Source organism: Suillus paluster (genome assembly GCF_016628075.1).
Source record: "Suillus paluster strain FC165 chromosome Unknown EDB91scaffold_2, whole genome shotgun sequence".
NCBI lineage: Eukaryota > Fungi > Basidiomycota > Agaricomycetes > Boletales > Suillaceae > Suillus > Suillus paluster.
The window spans coordinates 304631-322400 of record NW_024537562.1 but is presented as its reverse complement, the minus strand read 5'-3'; the positions used below and the strand labels follow the sequence as shown (position 1 = coordinate 322400).

Genomic DNA, 17770 nt, shown 5'->3' with positions numbered 1-17770 from the left:
TGCAACTTCCAATGGAAACGACGGCGCTCGGCAGAATGACGTCGCCAATACAAGTTTACGAGAAAGCAGCGATCAAAGTATTCGAGATGCATCCATGGGATTGCAGTGTTCTGGAAGCAGGCGGATAAGCCTAGCGAATCCACATTTCTCCGAAGGCTCCTCGGACGAGACCCGATTGCTTAGGAATCTTGTCTAATTCGAGTAAGCCTGTAGGAGTTGTTCTAGAAGTCGGAACCGAATAATCTTGACCTACCACACCGCCGTACGTATTCTGTTGACCCCATGCTCACTTGAACTCTCAGCTCACTCACTTGGTACGAAACCACAGCGATGACAATGACGATGCAGCGGACGGTTTTTTCTAGGATGTGGATTGACGTGCTCGAGCTCGGAGTCGATATACTTACTTGGTTCCCCTTTTCATCTAGTGTATACGGTACAGGCTTTTCGACGCCGAGTGTCAGACTGGGTCGTATTCCCAGTTCTTAAACCATGCACAATTCGGATTCAGTTTATCGAGTCACGGCCTGGTCCTCTCGAGTCTCTAGCAATATCACAAGACATTCGTGATCGTGGCCCGACCTTCATCATCTTTCGAGCCGCTTGCAGTTGATACACGAACGAATTATGTTCAAAACATGGCGTTCATGTGTGCCGGATGACTGTGAGCTGGAGATTGGCAGCAAAGATAACAGTGACAATTGGACAGGACAGCACGTACTTGATTTCAAACAATCAACAAACAGCAATTCCCATGATGGATTGATACATGGTGCAATAAATAAGTCACTATGATATGCAATGTCATTACTTGTATCTGGACGGTACCCCTCGGTGGGAATAATTGTCATCTCCATCTGACTGGAGTCGCGGAGTGGCACAAATGATGAAGGTTGGGTGAAGCTATGACTTGGTGCATGGGTTTCGTGGACTCAGCCTGTTTGGGTGATCTTCCGATGGGTCAGAATAGAAATTACGTGTGCCAAGCACGAGCCGGCTTCCAAGGATGATTGTAGTTGCAATAAGGATTGAATTCGTGATCACCAGGTAAATCGGCTAAATGGAAAAGCTTCAGCGACTAAGGTTGAATGGTCAAGGATCACAATATACCGGAAGACCAAGATACAATCCCGAGGCAATCGCACATCCGAGCATTTCGCTAATAAGCATAAGAGAGTCGAGTCAACAAGGATGACGTAGTAACACTTACACAAGGAAGTAGATCGTATTATACCTGATCAGCGTCGCCATCGTGCTGTGAAGTCTCTTCCCGGCAACCGCATGGGTCTTTCTCGTGTGCCTTGAAGACAGCCGATATGGCAAGGACGAAGAGTAGAATCTCGAAACAAAAGAGAGGCGCATAGATGGCCGTGAAGCTTTTATTGACACTGGACACTGTGCACATGTTGAGGAACCCGGGTATGGGTTGATTGGTAAATGTTAAGATGTGATCGAAGTCCATCACCAGGACTGTCAAAGTGGCTGCAATTTGTACGATAAAGCAGACCACCGTGAAAGCCAGAATCTTCTTGGACTTGTGATACATGGCGTAAATGCGCAGCTGCATGATTGCTAGTAACAAGGCCGAGTGATGTTATCAGTACTTTTCTACGGATATGGACGAGATATTTTACTTTGCGTAGCCCATACTGACACAAAAGGTCCATAGGCTTGGAAATGAAACAAAATACGACCTGGAAAACAAAATATTAGCCTTGAACGAAAAAAGGCTGCGGAAAGTTACGCACAGCTAATCCAAAGAGTTTTTAAATAGCAAGCAATGTAAACAGCGTAGCACCAGATACACAAGCTGGTTTGTGTGCACTTACGTCTAATAGGAACTTGTCAGCATTATATGTTGCAGGACAATCCCGATGTCTTACATTAGCTGAGAATGTCGAGCTTATATATACTGTGTACGGTCGTCAGCAATAAACTCAAGATCAAAAGATGAAGTCGAACATATTGCGTTGATGCTGAAACAAGGGTAAATGATATTTTCTTGCACAAAACGTGTTGCTTACATGGAGATAGCATCCCCGACGTAGCGGTTCTACGGGAGCTGTGGCATCAGATGCCTAGTCAATCAGCGAGCTGTAGTGGCACTGACAATAAAATAAAGGAACGACACAAGAGATTTCGATCTCCTCTGGAGGACCGTGTTCATTGAGTCAGAGGCGAGGCTTCTGCAAGTCACTGAGAAGACATACCCAGATCAAATCCACCTGTTCGTAAATATGTGAATGATTCCCGGTTGAGGACCAACACAACACACCTCTCTTTGAGAACATAGTACTTTCAAGAAGTTCATCGCAGAGTCAGAGGAAATATTTTTTCAAATACCGGGAGAAAAACTCACCATGATCGTACAAGACAACGATTGTTGCTGATACTTAATGAGGTATTGAGCACTCGGGCCGTCGAGTGCGACCAAAAAAACTGATACTGACATTGAAACATCCTCCCCATCTGAAGAATGCGTATATCGTTGAACAGTGTGGAAAGCTCAGTCTCCATGTTGACCTGATCTCCGACCTTAATGATCATCATGATATATCAGTACGACGAACACTCACCTATTTGGCTGCACGTTCGGGGGATCGTGTGGTATGAATGCAGCGAAATCCATCCTTGTTATATATATGCTCTCCTTCTGTTCATAGAATTCACCGAGCTCCTTCCCACCACTGCTTCGAGTGTGAGGAGCGGACTGCGAGGAACCAGAGGATCGATGATATTATTAGAACCATTCATGTGTAAAATTCAAAACCCAGCACAACCTTATTTTTTAATACTAGGTAATACTCCTCACTCGCAGTCAGCCCCTCAAGGCCTCACACTCGAAGGAAGGAGCCTGAGAGTTCACCTATACGCCTCAAACGAGAGTGATAAATTGTATCTTTCCTACCATGGTACTTGTCATGATCGTTGTTCTGCAGCCTGGGCTCGGGGATTATCTTGGATGATCATCCCACAAGTACTGATGACGAAGTCGGAGACTACCCTTGGGAATAAAAAAGCGCTGCTTCACTAGTTTCCGGGATCAGAACAAGTGAGATTCGTGAGGTCTACACACTCAGCACTGCAGTGGGCATTCGGCAGTTCTATAGTAGCCCGATAGTCACATCAACAGTGTTCGACACCCCTGAGGAGGGACGACAATTCACAGTCTGGGCTGTAAGGAACACAGAATTAGCGTACATCCGAAAGTATAGTTTTGTGAATATGCGAAGAGTTACGCAGGAACAACGGCGGTCAGTTGGAGCAAAAGTAAATACTTACTAAGTTACAGATGTAACCTGCCAAGGAGTATATTTAAGTTGTCCGCGGTTGGTTCGCAGAGTAATCTCTCGAACCAGGACCTCCTTCGGGTTCTCCCGGTCCCCAGAACCAGCGGTGTTATTTCAACTCCGCTTCCCAGAACGTCCCGTTCAAGACCAGGTTCACATTCACAGTTAATCATGGTCAAGAAGTCTTGTGCGCAGGTAAGTTATGAGTTTTGTAACACCTCGCGACACGCACCGGTGTACCTCTGAGCAAGAATACACTGCGATACACAAAACAACAGATCAACTACTTGATCGTAGCAACGCCATCGATGCTCGGTGAATTGAACTTATCATTCCATTCGCAGATACCATGATTATACCGAGGCAACAGGATCACTTTCGAACCTGTGCGTGGTTATGTTCATGATGCTTGGGTTACCATCCGAGTCTGGCAGTGCGTGCTGGATTACTCCTGGGACGATGCGTAAGCAGTCGTGAGCGAGAAGGGAATAATTGAGCAAAGGTGTATGAGTGAACTTGTTTACCACAATACATTACGATTTTCCTAGCATGAGCCGCCATAACGATACCTTGTTCCAATCTGCTGCATTTTCTTGTTGTCCTTTACTCCTCTGCTGCTCGACAGCCCAATCGTAAACTGTCTTCATTTGAGGATAAGCTTCGCGGCCTAGGTTTAGTTGAGATTCAAAATGCTCGTGTTGCCCAGTGGTTCGTGCATTGTGAATGTTTTCGAAATGTTGAACCCTGAGTTATATTGATGTCACAATGAGTAGCAAACAAGCAACAGATGAAAACTCACAACTCTTGCGTCGACTTGTTCAACGCTAACAGAATAGTAGCTAACAATCCGGGAACGGAGGGAAGGGCTCGACCGGTTGCGCGTTTGTAGGATGCATGTTGCTCTGACATGGTGAGTACATCTCCGATAACCACAAGTATCTGGTGTTTGTATTTCCCAGGATTCTTCAATTGAGTTGTCAGTCGTTGTTAATTGCTTCTCCCGTCGAAAATGCATTACTTTGAACACACCGGCAGCAACATGACCGATATCTTTTGGGTCCTTGGTGGAGTTCACAACAGCATACGGACATATACAATAGAAGAACTCACAACCACCCCGAGTTTCGAGTCCTTTTTGAGCCCGCGAGTCATTACAGCGACGGTGATAGAACCAATGAAGTCGTTGTAATTATCTAGGAAGAATCCTGGGCGCATTATTCTGATACATCACCATTAGTTAGGTTCCGTCTCAAGTTTGAAGGGCTCACGTCCATGGGAGACCTTTCTCACCGAGGGCCTGGACATGCCGCTCTGCAAGTACTTTGGCACGACCCGACAGCTTCTCCATCTCATCATTCTGCTCACCACCACGTTCGGCGGTTGAATAAATGTATACTGACACCCCATATTCGAGAGCTAAATCCGCCATAAACTGTTTTACTCCAATATTAGTGTGCATGAGCAACAAGATGTCTGAAACAAATGGCACCTTTCCCTGTCGCTCCTCCCCATCTGCATTTGCACCAAGCCCAGGGAATGCCAGAACGCAGAAAACACCCCATATGCCACCTGAACTTTTTGCATCTTCGTAGACTTTCCGTATGGACTCTGGCGAGTCGAGGTCTCCCTCCACTACTCGTACATGTCTTTCCTGGACCAAGCGCTGTGCGCTTGCACTGGAAGCTGACCTAGTGAGAGCCAGCATTCGAAATGGTACATCATCCGAGTCCGCGGGGGGTTGAAGAGCCTGGATGAGAGCACGACCTTGTTTGCCTGTAGCACCTACCACTAGGATATTTTTTGACATTGACATGGGTCAAGTGCTGGAACGCCGATGAGTGGAAGTGTATGTAGCCTTGGTATAGCTATGATTCGTATCTTATATATGTGATGTGGCTTATATTTGGCCAAGCCGCATCATGGAGTGAAAGCTTCCGCGTTGTCTATGTACATGTGACAACCGTTGCTCCCCCTCACTACTATCAGGTCCTTATTCCCAAGACTAAACTGACTACAGAAGAGTTTACCAAACAACTGATGCGGCAGTCAAGACTCCATCGGTGGAACGCGTCGATCGCCTGGCGCTGTGCTAGAAAGACGGACTCCGTCACTGATCGCCATAGTGCAGTTTCGGCTCGGATATAAAATCACGCCAATTCCTAAGGGACGACTATCTCGTTCCTTCTCTAGGTCTGGCTGGGAGACTAGCTAATTCCCGGTCTACAGTGATAGTCGAGCTATCTGCAATGATGTTTCGAGAATATGTCGTCGTGTGAGAAAAAGAAGTCCACGTAACGGGAAGATGCGTGAATTTTGGAGTGCAAAATAGCCTCATGGGATTTCCCAATACTCATCGATTCGGAATTGGGCGCTGACCAGGCAGTGTTGTCGAAGTCGCCGCGACTCAGGGGTGACCTACTCAGGAAAATATGTGGTACTTATACGGTATGAGCTATCCTAACTATCCTGTCATAGAGCCCAGCGTTTGCACCCTCTGTGACCCGTGACTGCGCTGAGATCTGCGCCGGAAGTTGGCTAGAAGTAACATTTACATTGCCCTAGGGGCAATGGTGTGGCCCAGCTCAGATATCGATAGGCTTGGTAAGTCAGGCACATATGTATGGGGGGAAGGAGCGCGTAGAATGCGCGGAATGGAGTCTTGCAGGCGAGCACCAGGTATCTTCAGAGTTAAATTTATAGATCATCCCTGGCTTTGGCCATAGAAGCTGCTGCAAGGAAAGTTCTAAGCGAGAGAAAGTGTTGGACTTAGTCCTTTACTAATAACGATAGATCAAAACAGCCAGGTATGACTCGTGCAATCTGACATTTCCCAACTCACTTTACATTCTGTTGCAGATATGTCAACACCTCCTCGCTTCCTCAGGCAGCGTCCATACTGAATACCCCGATGATAACTCTGTCAAAGAAGTCACGCTGCATGCTTCGGGATACGAGATATCCTTCTGATCGTTATGTTCTCCTGCAATGGCTGAACGGCACGAAAGATGACGTACCAGTGACTCAAATTGTGCAGCTGACGGTCAGGCTGGCAATTACAACTACTATGCGCCTGTCGTGACGTGCGCGGATACCAACATTCGAAATCAGGTCATCCCAGTGGGGACATTTTCTCGTGCACAGAGGGACCAAATTCTTCGCCTTGCTAATCAGGTCAAATTTCAGACAACATCGATCACCAACAACTGTAGGGTTTGGTTGCGAGAGCTGCCGGTGGCTATGGTTGATGAAGAGCTCATCACGCAGGAGAAGTTTGATGAAATCATTGAGGTGGACCCTCTCCAGATGCGTCGACCAGAGGAATGATCGCAAGTACGTGGTGTTTAAACTACACATACCAGCTGTCCACTGTCTCACTTCCCTTCGTTTGTTCATCGCAGTGTCACGTAGACGTGTATTTTGTCCGCATGTTTCGAAGTCTCCGAAGAATCCTAAATGTAATACAAGTTGATCAGGTTGGGAACATGATACAAACGTAAAATTTGAACAGGATCAGCGCACCCTTTACTATTAAGTCCCATTCCCGTCACTTGGATCATCTCCAAATCAGATTCGTTTATGAAGTCTCGGCCTGGTTCTCTCTCTCGCAATGTCGTAAGACATCCGCGATCGCTGGCTCGACATTTGGTACAACTATCTTTTGAGGCGCTTGTGGCTCGTCCATCTGATGCATGAACGTACACAATTTTTTGAAAACTCGTTCATATAATATCCGCGGACTAGCTCCTCACTAAATAGTGGAGTGAAGGCGATACTATCAATCAAAACATAGCCGCACAGGTCTTGCGGGCGAGGGTGACTTTGAGGTGAGGATTAATGTGGCAGTAAAGAAGATCGTGAATACTCAGGCTGGACGTCAGGATAGGGAGTAAAGTGCTAACAAAGTGTGCATCATTAATACTTGTCATAAACAGGGAGCAATTGGTCATGGCGTATCGTTACATCGTCGAAATAAGTTGGTCTACGTTGTTGAAACGGATAAGTCTACAGACCCAAATTGCAAGAGTATTAGGGATCAAGCAACAAGCTCTTTATACACGGTCATCACTTTTATCCAGACGGTATCCCCTGGCACTGACCATTGTCATCTCCATCTGACTGGAGTCGTGGAATGGCCCAAGTGAAGGTTGGGTAAAAGTAAAGCTATTACTCTGAGCATGGCTCCCATGGCTGAGGTTCAAATGATCTTCTGATGGGTCAGAATAGAAATTACGTGTGCCGAGTACTAGCCGGCTCCCAAGGATGATCGTAGTTGCAATAAGGGCTGAATTTGCGATTTCCAGGTAAATCGGCTAAATGGAAAAGCTTCAGCGACAAAGGTCGAATGGTCAAGAGCTACATTACCGGAAGACCAAGATACAACCCCGAGGCAACCGCGCATCCGACCATTTCGCTAACATGTATTAGAGAATTGAGTTGACAACAAAGATAACACCATAAAACTTACACAAAGAAATAGATCGTGTTGTACTTGATCAGCGTCGCCATCGTGCTGTGAAGTCTCTTCCCAGCAATGGTACGAATGTTGTTCATGTGCTTGAAGGCAACAGATATGGCAAGGACGAAAAGTAGAAGCTCGAAACTAAAGATGGGTACGTAGATGGCCGTGAAGCTTCTGTTGATAGTTGACGTTGCGCACATGTTGAGGAGCCCGGGTATGGCCTCATTGGTATATGTTAAGGTGTGGTCGAAATTTATCGCCAGGACCGTGCAAATGGCTGCAATTTCCATGACAAAGCAAACTGCTGTGAAAGCCAGAATCTTCTTGGACTTGCGGTACAGGGCGTAAATGCGCAGTTGCATGATCGCTAGTAGTAAGACAGAGATGCTGTCAGTACTTATCTGCGGATATGAACGAAATGGTGTACTTTGTGTAGCCCATACTGACACAAAAGGCCCATAAGATTGGAAGTGAAATAAAATACGACCTGGCAAACGAGATCAGCTTTGAAGCAAGAAAGTATGCAGAAAATTACGTACAGCTGATGCAAAGATTATTTTTAATCAGCAAGTGAATGTGGACCAGACATACAGGCCGGTTTGTGTGCACTTACGTCTAAAGGAACTTGTCAGTATTATACGTGTAGGACAGTCTCGCTTGTCTTACTTACTTCAACTGAAAATGTCGAGCTCAAAAATACTATCGTACGGTCGTCAGCAACACAAATCAAGATCGAAAAGAGGAAGTCGAACATATTGCACTGAGGCTGAAAGAAAGGTGAGTCACGTTTTTTTTCGACAGAACCGCATCTCACTTACATGGAGATGACATCCCCAACGTAGCGGTTCTACGGGAGTTGCGGTATCAGACACCTAGTCGATGAGCGAGCGACAATCGCACTGACCGTAAGGTAAAGGTATGACACAAGAGACTTCGATCTCCTCTGAAGAACCATGACATGTTCACTGAGCCGATGCTTCTACAAGCCTCTGAGAAGACATACCCAAATCGAGTCCACCTTTTCAGGAACTATGTGAATGATTCCCGGTCGAGGGCTAACGCCAAAACTCACCTCTTTTTGAGAGCATATTACTTTGAGATGGCACTGATTAGAGGAAATACTTTCCGATTTCGCGAGAAAACTCACTATGGTCGTATAAGACAACGATCGTTGCTGCCACTGCCAGTGAATGAGGTATTTAGCTCTCAGGGTGCCGAGTACTACCTACTATAAGACCCAAAAGCTGATACTTACATTGAAACATCCTCTCCATCTGAAGGATACGCACATCGTTAAACAGTATGGATAGCTCAGCTTCCATCTCGGTCTAACCTGGAGTTTTAGTGGCCACGATATATCAACACGATTAACACTCACCTATAATTTATTTATTGCACGTTGGAGGATTTCGTGGTATGCGCTATGAACGCGGCGAAATCCGTCCGTGCACTACGCACTGTTATATATCTTTCCCCCCTTTCTACGGAACCCATCTTAGCTATGCCTCAAATAACAGCGAGATATCGGATCATTCCTACCATACTTCTTATAAGAGGATTGGTCACGAATCACGATACAACCTGGGATCAATCATCCCACAGGTCCTGATGACGGAGTCGCACATCACCGTCTCAGGAAACAAGAATGCGCTGGTTTATTGATTGAAGTTGCCAGGCAATCAGAATGCCATTGCTTCGTGATGGTCTATAAATCACTTGATCAGTACTTGCAGTGGGCGTTTGGCGGCCCGGTACTCCATCACATCGTTTGATAAGAATCCTGTAGTATCAGCCTCAGAACGAGCGAGTGGGCTGGCGCCGGGAGGTAACGTTCCTGATGGCCTGTGTTGGGCCCTCAGGCCTCAGGCTGTGCAACGACTTGCACGGGGATAACACTGTCATCGTAAATTAGTGTACATAGACCCAAACTGTACATAGATGTAATTCGTCAAGCAGCGGATTTAAAGCCGCGCGGTTACGGTCCCGAGCTGTCCGGAGATATGTTGTAAGCCTTGCTGGAGTCTGGTGAGCATGTCCGTAGTGCCGCTCGGAATCAAAGCAGCAAAGTTACCCCACGTCAAATCACGTCCAAAATATATGCATATCACCTGGCACCACACACATGCACGTATTAGAGCACCAAAGACTAAAGTCCAATAAGACAACAGACAAAAGTAGAATTACATGCACATCCAAAATACCCTAGTCATCAACAAGTACTTATCTATGTAATCGAATACTTCAAAAGGAATGACACCGAATTCGAATCGGACTAAGAGATCAACTCTCGAAAAAAGTACAGATCTGGCAGATGTAGAATGGGTATTCAAGACATATTCTTAGTGTCCGAATAGTCGGAAGATGAGGTAGAGGAGGGATCCAACGAATCGGACTGCTGAAAGGCCAGCGCTATGTTTTACGGTCAGAAACGGACTGAGTTCTAATGAATGGTTCACTTACAGCGCGAAGAAAAGGAAGCTCAAGTATGGATTGAAACTTGAGCCTTGAGAAGTTGCAAAATGGGCGTTCACCCAATTCAAGAAGGCTTGTGAAGTGAAGACAAGGATCATGAGCCTGAAAAATATAAACATCAATAAAGCCTCCTCGAAGAAAACATGCAGATCAGCTTACATGTTCGTCCCCACCCATGCAAGCACAACGTTGGTACGACTGTTACGGTCGTGGTCGGCTTGCTTTGTTTCAGCGTCACGGTGCGACTTCTCTTCAGGGGCCTTCATCTTCAGTGCTGAGCGGGAAGCTGCCCACATGCGGTCGACGTCTTCGCGCGCGGTAGGGATCTCGATTTCCATCATGTCCTTCCCATTCTCGCCTTTCACTTTCTTAGCTCCACCGAGATCCTTCGCAGCACCATTGTCTCCCTTGGTTCCCCTAAATACAATCGTGAGATTGAAAGCAAAAGACTGTGGAATCCTCTTACCAAGTAACATCGTGCAAGTTACACATGGCATACATCACTGTCAAAAACATCAACATCATCTCCGCACGTGATGAAAAATGCCCATACTCAGAATATTGACATCTACGACAATATATATCAGCATCCCGACTACTAAGAAAACGACCAAGACACTCACAACTCGGGAGCAAGAACATATATTGGATGAAGGAAGTGAACATGTGCCATGGTTCCAAGTGCATGATCGACGAGAAGAGGTACAAGCCATACGTAGCAGCAAGTGAAATGACGATCTCCCGGAAGGCTTGGTTTGTAGCGACGAGACTTGAAAAGATGAGATTTTGGCGCTAAATTAAAGCATCGAAACCTCACTTGGGGAAGTCCTTCCATCCAGCGAGGGTATGTGGTACAGCAAGGTACACTGTCCATCCGGCGCACCAAAGGGTGATCACGTTACAAATACCAAAGAGTATCATACAAAGCCCATAAATCCATTTGGAGCCCTGAAAAGAATGAGAATTAACTTTGCGAGTTTGTCGTGCGTCAAGGTACATACCTGTGGCCGGTTTCCTAACGAACAAACGGTGACGACGAACAGGAGGGCGATGTAGAGCTGGAACGATAATTTGAACCCTTCCTCGTTTACAAACGACTTACTTCTTACCTTCAAGAAGACCTGGAATACGTCTTGACCCGCTCCTTGGCTCAAGAAGTTGAAAGCACCATCGGTGCTCGTGGTTGCTGATGAAACCAACTATGATAACCCACATCAGACTCGTCAACGTATGAAGGTAAATCATCACTGACAAGGAAGAAAGCCAGGTAAAAGTTCGCAAGCGACGTCCACGTGAAGATGAGCTGGACTGCGTTGTAGATGAACTCAATCTACAGGAGGCTCTTGTTAGTGACCTAGCCCTAACGGATCTCCATGCGCTACGAACCTGGAGGACAAGCATACGAATAGGATTTTGCCCAGATGTCCAGATCCTGTAGAAGAAGATCGTCGAATGGAAAGAAGCGAACAGGGACCCGTTCAGCCATCGGCGACGTTGAGAGATGAATTCGGGGACCTGAGGGGATATGTAAAAAAAAAAAAAAGCATCACTGTAGATTGATCTCTACTCACGGTTGTGGGGACATCAGTAGCAGCCTTGGCACTCTTGACGTATTTAAGACTGTCGGCGTGTTGAGGGCCTTGCAGTATTAAAGGTAATATTTAACTTACATCCAGCCTTCCCGCTTCTTGGTGACAATTTCAAAGCACAGGATACGATCCTCGGCCAAGTACATGTTTCGCTCTGGAACAATCGTTGGTGGGACAAGAAATGGGAGAGAGCGTATCGCATACCAAACAGCCCAGCACCGTCAGCACCTCCACCATGCATAGCCTCCCCTTTGAAATACGAGGCAAGAGGACCCTTGCCATCAGGACCGTTCAGAAGGGCCTTGTATCTGTAGGCGCTAAATGCACCAGGAAGCACGCTGATGTAACCAAAGACACTCTTTCGGGAGGTCAGCACCCTGGTCACGTAACCAATAATTGAAAACCTACCTCGAGAGGTTTATCGAGGATATTGGACATTTTGTACTGTCACATCATGTCAGAATCGATGTGTGAAATCAGAGCTGCAATTGTATTACCTCAAAGTTCTGGGAAGCAGCTAGAGGACTCATCAGGAGGAGTGAGCAAGCTGTGCCAGTGTCGACACAAATCCTTGATTGGAAATTTTAATCAAATTAAGCACTGCATGACGAATTTAACGCACTCTCCACAGGCTCCTCCGACGTTGGAGTGGTTATCAAAGCCTAGTAAATATCATCACTCATCACACGAAATCTCAGGCGATTAATATCCACTCACATTTCCACAATTCGTAGATTGAAGTGCCGGTCGGCTTGGTGCCGACGTCCAGAAGGACACAGACTATGGTCTAGAGTCAGTGTCAGGAACTGAACGTGGGGAAGGCAATTACCATTCGGGTTGATCAAGGGACCAAAAGCATTGAAGAACCAACGGTGGCTGTTGAGCTTCTTCTTGTTCTGCTCCTTCAAACAAAAGATGATCTGAACAGGGCAAACACCAGTGGAGACCTCCCCAGTCTCTGTGACGACAACGTTTGAAGTATATCTGCAGATCACGGATTTAATCATAGTACGCCCTTCCATTCGATTCCACTCACTCGAAGATGTGAGCAGTGACATCCCTCCCTGCCACCGAGTCCTTAGCGATACCCTTCTTGGTAACATCCCATCTAGGGAAATCATATAAGGCAGGGATGCAAACCAAACCCATCATCAGTAAGCTCACAAGAGTGAGGACTTGAAGCGTCCGCTTGTTGACTTTGCTGCGTCCGTCTGAGACAACACAGACTACGACCTTCTTCCATCCCTCGGGGCCCCAAGTTTTGGACCTGGTCCGACCACAGAGGTGCGCGATGTTCTTGATAACCCTTGAAAACAAATAAGGTACGTGTCACGACGTGCACGGACGGAGCTTACGAGTTCATAGTCTTGACAAACAGAACCTCGTCTTCATTGTACATTGTCATCACGATGAAAAGTTCAGTATGGCGGCCATAAAGATAGGGCCTGAGAGAATATTTCCTGCGCATGAATTCGTCGGGGTCGCATGTAGCAGCGGTGTATCGCATCTTGGTCATTTCCTCGGCGCCGTTCATGCCCTTTGGGACGATGTGCGTAGGGACAGCGACGTCAAGAACCAAATTACCGTTTTGAAGTTCAACATGGCGGACAGAACGACGTTTCATGAGCTTCTCCCTGGCTACAGAATAACCGGTACTCATTTCTCTGAGCATACCAGGATGTGGCTGGACGGGAGGGTAGTCTTGTTGGTATGCATGGTATGGCATTGCTGGGACGGGAGGAGTGTGTATGTTGACCTGACTCTTCTCATACTGGGGATTGAGGGCCACCTGAGAACCATGGAATTGGCTACTCTGTACGGATTTGGCAGACCTGTCGTCCCATTGGGTATCATATTCATTGTATTGTTGGGCATGATTAGTAGGCGCTGAAGGGGGGAAACCTGGGATAATTGCTGGACTCGGTGCAGAATTGTAGTAGGGATCTTGTTGGCGATATGCCATGTTTCTGCTAAAATATTTGAGGGTGTGAACGAGTGATAGTTTTACGTGGCGAAACAAAGTCGAAATAAGTCGCACAAAACGAGTGTTGCGAGTCAAAGAGAGAACTTAGAGACTAGAAGGAACGACTGCAGTAGGAGACAGGAATCTTTGTCGAAAAGACTGTCGATGCGGTTGAAGCTAGAGAAGGTACTCAGTCTCAACCGTTGTCCGCTCGACAATCAAATGTCCATAAAAGGAAAGTCTGGGTTACTACACTTGCTATCGACATGGGAATTGAGGGGGGGGGTACTTATAGCTATACTGTTTTACCTCGACGTCTTCGGAGGTTGGTTAAACAACAATTAGCCGTACCCTTACGTAAAACTGCCTCGAGCGCACCTTCAGCACATGCCTCCCCGCTTGGTTGGGGTGCACAATCACACGTCCAGACGGACACCTATGCCCATCCCTGGCAGATGCTGTTTATCACGCTGGCATAGGCTGGCACTTACTTCTGCTGAGAAAATCTGAATAGTGCTAATTACAGATATATGATTTAGTCTCGTTCTCGTCACATCGTGATCGAATGGATGAGCCCACAGAACGTCGAGAAATGGGAACGTGGGATGAAGGACTGTATTAGAATGGAAGAAGACGTGGAGCACTCATGTAGATCATCGCCATTGTGTACGAGATCAAAGAGCATCTCTCAGGTTCGGGCAAACGGAACTTCATATAGAGTACAACCAATTGGAACATAAAGACAGACTTGGCTGTTTATATACAGTCCTGCCAGGTCGGTAAGCTCTTACACAACACTTACTCATTTGGGGGTCAAGGGTAAGGAAGGGCATGCATCCAATTCTCAGACCATTCTAAAACAACTTTTCACAGAATGGATCTTGTTCGGACTTTAGTTTGTGATACGTAGTAGTGTACTTAGAGTAGGCAGCCGAGCTATCACGAAACGTTACTAGTAGTAACTACGGTTTGAGCTTCTCGAAATGATTATCTGGGGAAATTAAAACTCCGATTGACCTGAACTCCCACGACTATCCTACAATACTTGTTTGTTTTCCTCCCCTTGTTCACCAACTACCCTTGCTCTGTCCCGTCCTCTATCCCTCAAATCAATTCTCTAGCCTTATTCCGCTAAACACTTGGTGAGTAGCTCGTTTTATTACTTTACTAGCAATTTTCTATATCCTTGGGCCTATAACGAGCGCCTCGAGGATACCACGAGGGCCTTGACATTAATCCAAGCTCGAGTTAAAAGCCTGGATAGCTTGTGTGGCTCCCTATTGCCGTCAAGAACCCTCGGAACAGCATCTGTTCTTTCCTTTTCATAAGCGATTACCTCTTCCATGTGTTTCTCGCACTTCCAAGTTGGACGTCAGCCACGTCCGTTACAACCGTAATTGCCACGACCCGGAACACACTATAGCCTGCCCTTCATCACTACTTAATCCCCTTTCAAATCCCTCATTCTTTATATTGTTTCCCCGTACTGACTCGGCTTACTTTCATCAGCCCATCTCTCCTCAATACCTCCCATCCTATAATGGCAGACAGCTCAGCACACAGACTTGACCTCCGAGTCGGTGGCAAATACAGACTCGGCAAGAAGATTGGCTCCGGCTCCTTCGGTATGTTCATCGACTAGTTATATGCGCCCTTTTTTTACACTCATTTTTTACAGGTGATATCTACCTTGGAATTAACATCATTTCCGGCGAAGAAGTCGCCATCAAGCTTGAGTCCGTCAAGGCCAAGCACCCCCAACTCGAGTACGAGTCCAAGGTTTACAAGACCCTCGCCGGCGGCGTCGGCGTTCCTTTCGTACGCTGGTTCGGCACTGAGTGCGACTACAATGCGATGGTCTTGGATCTTCTTGGTCCCTCTCTAGAGGATCTCTTCAATTTCTGTAACCGCAAGTTCACCCTCAAGACCGTTCTGCTTCTTGCAGACCAACTCGTGAGTAAATCCCACCGCAGTCCCTATTACACAACTGACCCGCCACTGTATCGCCACAGATCTCTCGTATCGAATACATCCACTCACGCAACTTCATCCATCGTGATATCAAGCCTGACAACTTTCTCATGGGCATAGGCAAGCGCGGCAATCAGGTCAACGTCATCGATTTTGGTCTCGCCAAGAAATTCCGTGACCCAAAGACCCACTTGCACATTCCTTATAGGGAGAACAAGAACTTGACCGGTACCGCTCGCTATACCTCAATCAACACTCATTTGGGTGTTGAGCAGGCTCGTCGTGATGACCTCGAGTCCCTTGCATACGTCCTCATGTACTTCTTGCGTGGCGCCCTCCCTTGGCAAGGCCTCAAGGCTGCTACTAAGAAGCAGAAGTACGACAGGATCATGGAGAAGAAGATGACGACACCCACCGATATCCTTTGCCGTGGTTTCCCCAACGAGTTCGGCATATTCTTGAACTACACTCGCGCTCTTCGCTTCGATGACAAGCCTGATTATTCTTACCTCCGCAAGCTCTTCCGTGACCTTTTCGTTCGTGAGGGCTTCCAGTATGACTACGTCTTCGACTGGTCTGTCCAGCGTGGCGCCCAAGATGATGGCGCCAGCACCAGCCAGAAGGCCACCACCGGCAGGCGAAAGGTCGTCCAAGAGGAAGAGGAACACCGCGCAAGCGACAGGATGTAGGTGCCCGTCACATTTCTTATTTCTTATTTCCACATCACGGTCCTAACTCTCCTTACAGGCTTCGCTCTCACACACGCCAGCAGCAAGCTACTGGTACTGGTACGGCTGGCGCCGTAGGTCAACAACGTCCTCGTGGTAGGGAAGACGCCTGGTAAATGCATCCTAGTTCCCTTGGTTTAGTTTCGTGCGGGGCACGCCCCGGGTGCGACCGAGAATGGGGGTGGAGGGAAGGTGCAGAGGTACTCGGTCGCTGTTGGATATGGTGTCATAGATGGTCTGTCGCGGTTTTGCAAGTCCGGTTGGGTCATCTCGCGGGTTACGAGGTCGAAACGTCAGGGTGGGAGCACGCCAGGTCAACGAGCGCTGGTTTGCTTACACATCTTCCCTTGCGACGCATCAATTCCGACATCCTGCATTCATGCCCTACCTCGCCGTCATTTGCATTCCTCGATCGCTTCGCATTTTGATTACACTGCGAACCGCACACACCATCAATGTGAAGATCACACTTGCCTCCCCTTATGTATTGTACGGACGCTATTTCTCTTCACGTCGCTTCTCAGCTTCCCTGCGTGTACGCAAGGAGGTGAAGAAGACGGCCGCTTACTTCCTTACTCGCTTGATACGTCTCTTCCCACTTAGCGCCCGTTGATGGTACTCATTGGCCTCATCTTATTGAACCCCATGTTCCCAAGCCCTAATCCAGTTCCAAGCCAGTTACACTTGCAGACCCTTTTTCTTCATTTTCTTCCACCGTTCATAGATCCCCCCTGTGACCGTACCACACTCGTTGCATGTCTTCCATATTTCTTCTTTCTTTTTCCTATCACGTATCCCCCTTCCGTCATGCGTCATTTGTTTGTCCTTCTTTCCGCCCCTTCATGTAGACTTTGGTACTTTACTGCCTTAGCCTTGTGGAGGTGCGTGGACAGAAGAGGGCGCCACGATTGGGTTTATTGGAGAGGAGCGAAGAGGACAGTTTGTAGTCATGACATACATTGCACGAATATATGAAAATCCATTCATGTTCAAATCGTTTGTTTGCGTTCAGATATGTACGTTCTACCAGCACACTCTCACCAAGTAAATGATGTAGTGGAATTCTTGTCACACATGGTGCGAAAAGCACGCTTGAAGCAATTCGCAATTTCGTAACGAGTTGTATCTCTACAGTAAGCTTCCATCACTGATCACAGCGAGCGAATCATGCGCGTGTCATGAAGATGCGAGTGTCATGAAGATGCAATGTATCTTTCAATCAGTTCTTATTTCAATGCGTACGTACTACATATCATAACTTGACAAATGACATGTAGGCTCGGTCGAGACTCGAGACT

At 47.0% G+C, this 17770-nt stretch overlaps 8 protein-coding genes across 8 annotated transcripts; 2 read left to right on the top strand and 6 right to left on the bottom strand.

Annotated features, from left to right (window-relative positions):
• Positions 1-973: 973 nt before the first annotated feature.
• On the bottom strand, positions 974-1567 carry EDB91DRAFT_1242057 (uncharacterized protein; the record flags this gene model as incomplete). The annotated part of the gene is made up of 3 exons (XM_041322149.1): positions 974-1056; positions 1111-1159; positions 1235-1567. The coding sequence occupies 3 exons, from the start codon at positions 1565-1567 to the stop codon at positions 974-976; spliced, it is 465 nt and encodes a 154-aa protein (XP_041183533.1).
• Positions 1568-1673: 106 nt separating this feature from the next.
• Positions 1674-2959, bottom strand: EDB91DRAFT_1095735 (uncharacterized protein). Its single transcript, XM_041316957.1, has 12 exons — positions 2781-2959; positions 2577-2710; positions 2451-2523; positions 2360-2392; positions 2276-2295; positions 2211-2225; positions 2111-2149; positions 2025-2053; positions 1963-1976; positions 1884-1912; positions 1749-1831; positions 1674-1694 (listed from the first exon to the last, which is right to left on the bottom strand). The coding sequence occupies exons 3-11, from the start codon at positions 2515-2517 to the stop codon at positions 1826-1828; spliced, it is 252 nt and encodes an 83-aa protein (XP_041183532.1). The 5' UTR covers positions 2518-2523; positions 2577-2710; positions 2781-2959; the 3' UTR covers positions 1674-1694; positions 1749-1825.
• Positions 2960-3829: 870 nt separating this feature from the next.
• EDB91DRAFT_1193301 (NAD(P)-binding protein) lies at positions 3830-5529 on the bottom strand (the record flags this gene model as incomplete). The annotated part of the gene is made up of 6 exons (XM_041320560.1): positions 4780-5529; positions 4559-4722; positions 4401-4509; positions 4309-4350; positions 4090-4253; positions 3830-4034 (listed from the first exon to the last, which is right to left on the bottom strand). Coding segments are annotated over exons 1-6 (1008 nt in total), but the record flags the coding sequence as incomplete, so codon positions are not given.
• A 377-nt stretch (positions 5530-5906) lies between these two features.
• EDB91DRAFT_1076905 (uncharacterized protein) lies at positions 5907-6614 on the top strand (the record flags this gene model as incomplete). The annotated part of the gene is made up of 4 exons (XM_041314900.1): positions 5907-5966; positions 6081-6094; positions 6147-6330; positions 6399-6614. 4 exons carry the CDS (start codon positions 5907-5909, stop codon positions 6612-6614), a joined length of 474 nt encoding a protein of 157 aa, XP_041183530.1.
• A 488-nt stretch (positions 6615-7102) lies between these two features.
• EDB91DRAFT_1095722 (uncharacterized protein) lies at positions 7103-8597 on the bottom strand. Its single transcript, XM_041316956.1, has 6 exons — positions 8568-8597; positions 8420-8515; positions 8289-8364; positions 7756-8236; positions 7653-7701; positions 7103-7600 (listed from the first exon to the last, which is right to left on the bottom strand). The coding sequence occupies exons 4-6, from the start codon at positions 8109-8111 to the stop codon at positions 7340-7342; spliced, it is 666 nt and encodes a 221-aa protein (XP_041183529.1). The 5' UTR covers positions 8112-8236; positions 8289-8364; positions 8420-8515; positions 8568-8597; the 3' UTR covers positions 7103-7339.
• EDB91DRAFT_1095715 (uncharacterized protein) lies at positions 8328-9230 on the bottom strand (the record flags this gene model as incomplete). The annotated part of the gene is made up of 9 exons (XM_041316955.1): positions 9128-9230; positions 9005-9077; positions 8897-8929; positions 8753-8841; positions 8654-8692; positions 8568-8596; positions 8502-8515; positions 8420-8448; positions 8328-8364 (listed from the first exon to the last, which is right to left on the bottom strand). Coding segments are annotated over exons 2-8 (280 nt in total), but the record flags the coding sequence as incomplete, so codon positions are not given.
• A 602-nt stretch (positions 9231-9832) lies between these two features.
• EDB91DRAFT_1342589 (glycosyltransferase family 2 protein) lies at positions 9833-14035 on the bottom strand. The gene is made up of 21 exons (XM_041325755.1): positions 13166-14035; positions 12847-13116; positions 12640-12794; positions 12528-12590; positions 12433-12472; positions 12308-12380; positions 12219-12254; positions 12015-12168; positions 11892-11964; positions 11793-11841; positions 11608-11736; positions 11474-11551; positions 11331-11420; positions 11223-11279; positions 11039-11169; positions 10845-10990; positions 10775-10789; positions 10688-10724; positions 10381-10638; positions 10210-10323; positions 9833-10158 (listed from the first exon to the last, which is right to left on the bottom strand). The coding sequence occupies exons 1-21, from the start codon at positions 13771-13773 to the stop codon at positions 10089-10091; spliced, it is 2646 nt and encodes an 881-aa protein (XP_041183527.1). The 5' UTR covers positions 13774-14035; the 3' UTR covers positions 9833-10088.
• Positions 14036-15313: 1278 nt separating this feature from the next.
• Positions 15314-16433, top strand: EDB91DRAFT_1042180 (kinase-like protein; the record flags this gene model as incomplete). The annotated part of the gene is made up of 3 exons (XM_041312978.1): positions 15314-15398; positions 15452-15726; positions 15786-16433. 3 exons carry the CDS (start codon positions 15314-15316, stop codon positions 16431-16433), a joined length of 1008 nt encoding a protein of 335 aa, XP_041183526.1.
• Between the last annotated feature and the right edge of the window lie 1337 nt (positions 16434-17770).

Excerpts from the sequence above, each read along its gene's own strand:
- EDB91DRAFT_1095735 (XM_041316957.1), bottom strand. The coding sequence starts at position 2,517 with ATGGAGACTGAGCTTTCCACACTGTTCAACGATATACGCATTCTTCAG. Across the intron at positions 2,393-2,450 it reads GATGGGGAGGATGTTTCAAT|TATCAGCAACAATCGTTGTC; the intron begins GTCAGTATCAGT and ends TACCTCATTAAG. Across the intron at positions 2,054-2,110 it reads TGTCGTTCCTTTATTTTATT|AACCGCTACGTCGGGGATGC; the intron begins GTCAGTGCCACT and ends CAGCTCCCGTAG.
- EDB91DRAFT_1095722 (XM_041316956.1), bottom strand. The coding sequence starts at position 8,111 with ATGCAACTGCGCATTTACGCCCTGTACCGCAAGTCCAAGAAGATTCTG. Across the intron at positions 7,702-7,755 it reads AACACGATCTATTTCTTTGT|CGAAATGGTCGGATGCGCGG; the intron begins GTAAGTTTTATG and ends AATACATGTTAG. Across the intron at positions 7,601-7,652 it reads GGTTGTATCTTGGTCTTCCG|CCGATTTACCTGGAAATCGC; the intron begins GTAATGTAGCTC and ends TTTTCCATTTAG.
- EDB91DRAFT_1342589 (XM_041325755.1), bottom strand. The coding sequence starts at position 13,773 with ATGGCATATCGCCAACAAGATCCCTACTACAATTCTGCACCGAGTCCA. Across the intron at positions 12,381-12,432 it reads GTCGGAGGAGCCTGTGGAGA|GATTTGTGTCGACACTGGCA; the intron begins GTGCGTTAAATT and ends TTTCCAATCAAG. Across the intron at positions 12,255-12,307 it reads CTGCTTCCCAGAACTTTGAG|TACAAAATGTCCAATATCCT; the intron begins GTAATACAATTG and ends ATGATGTGACAG.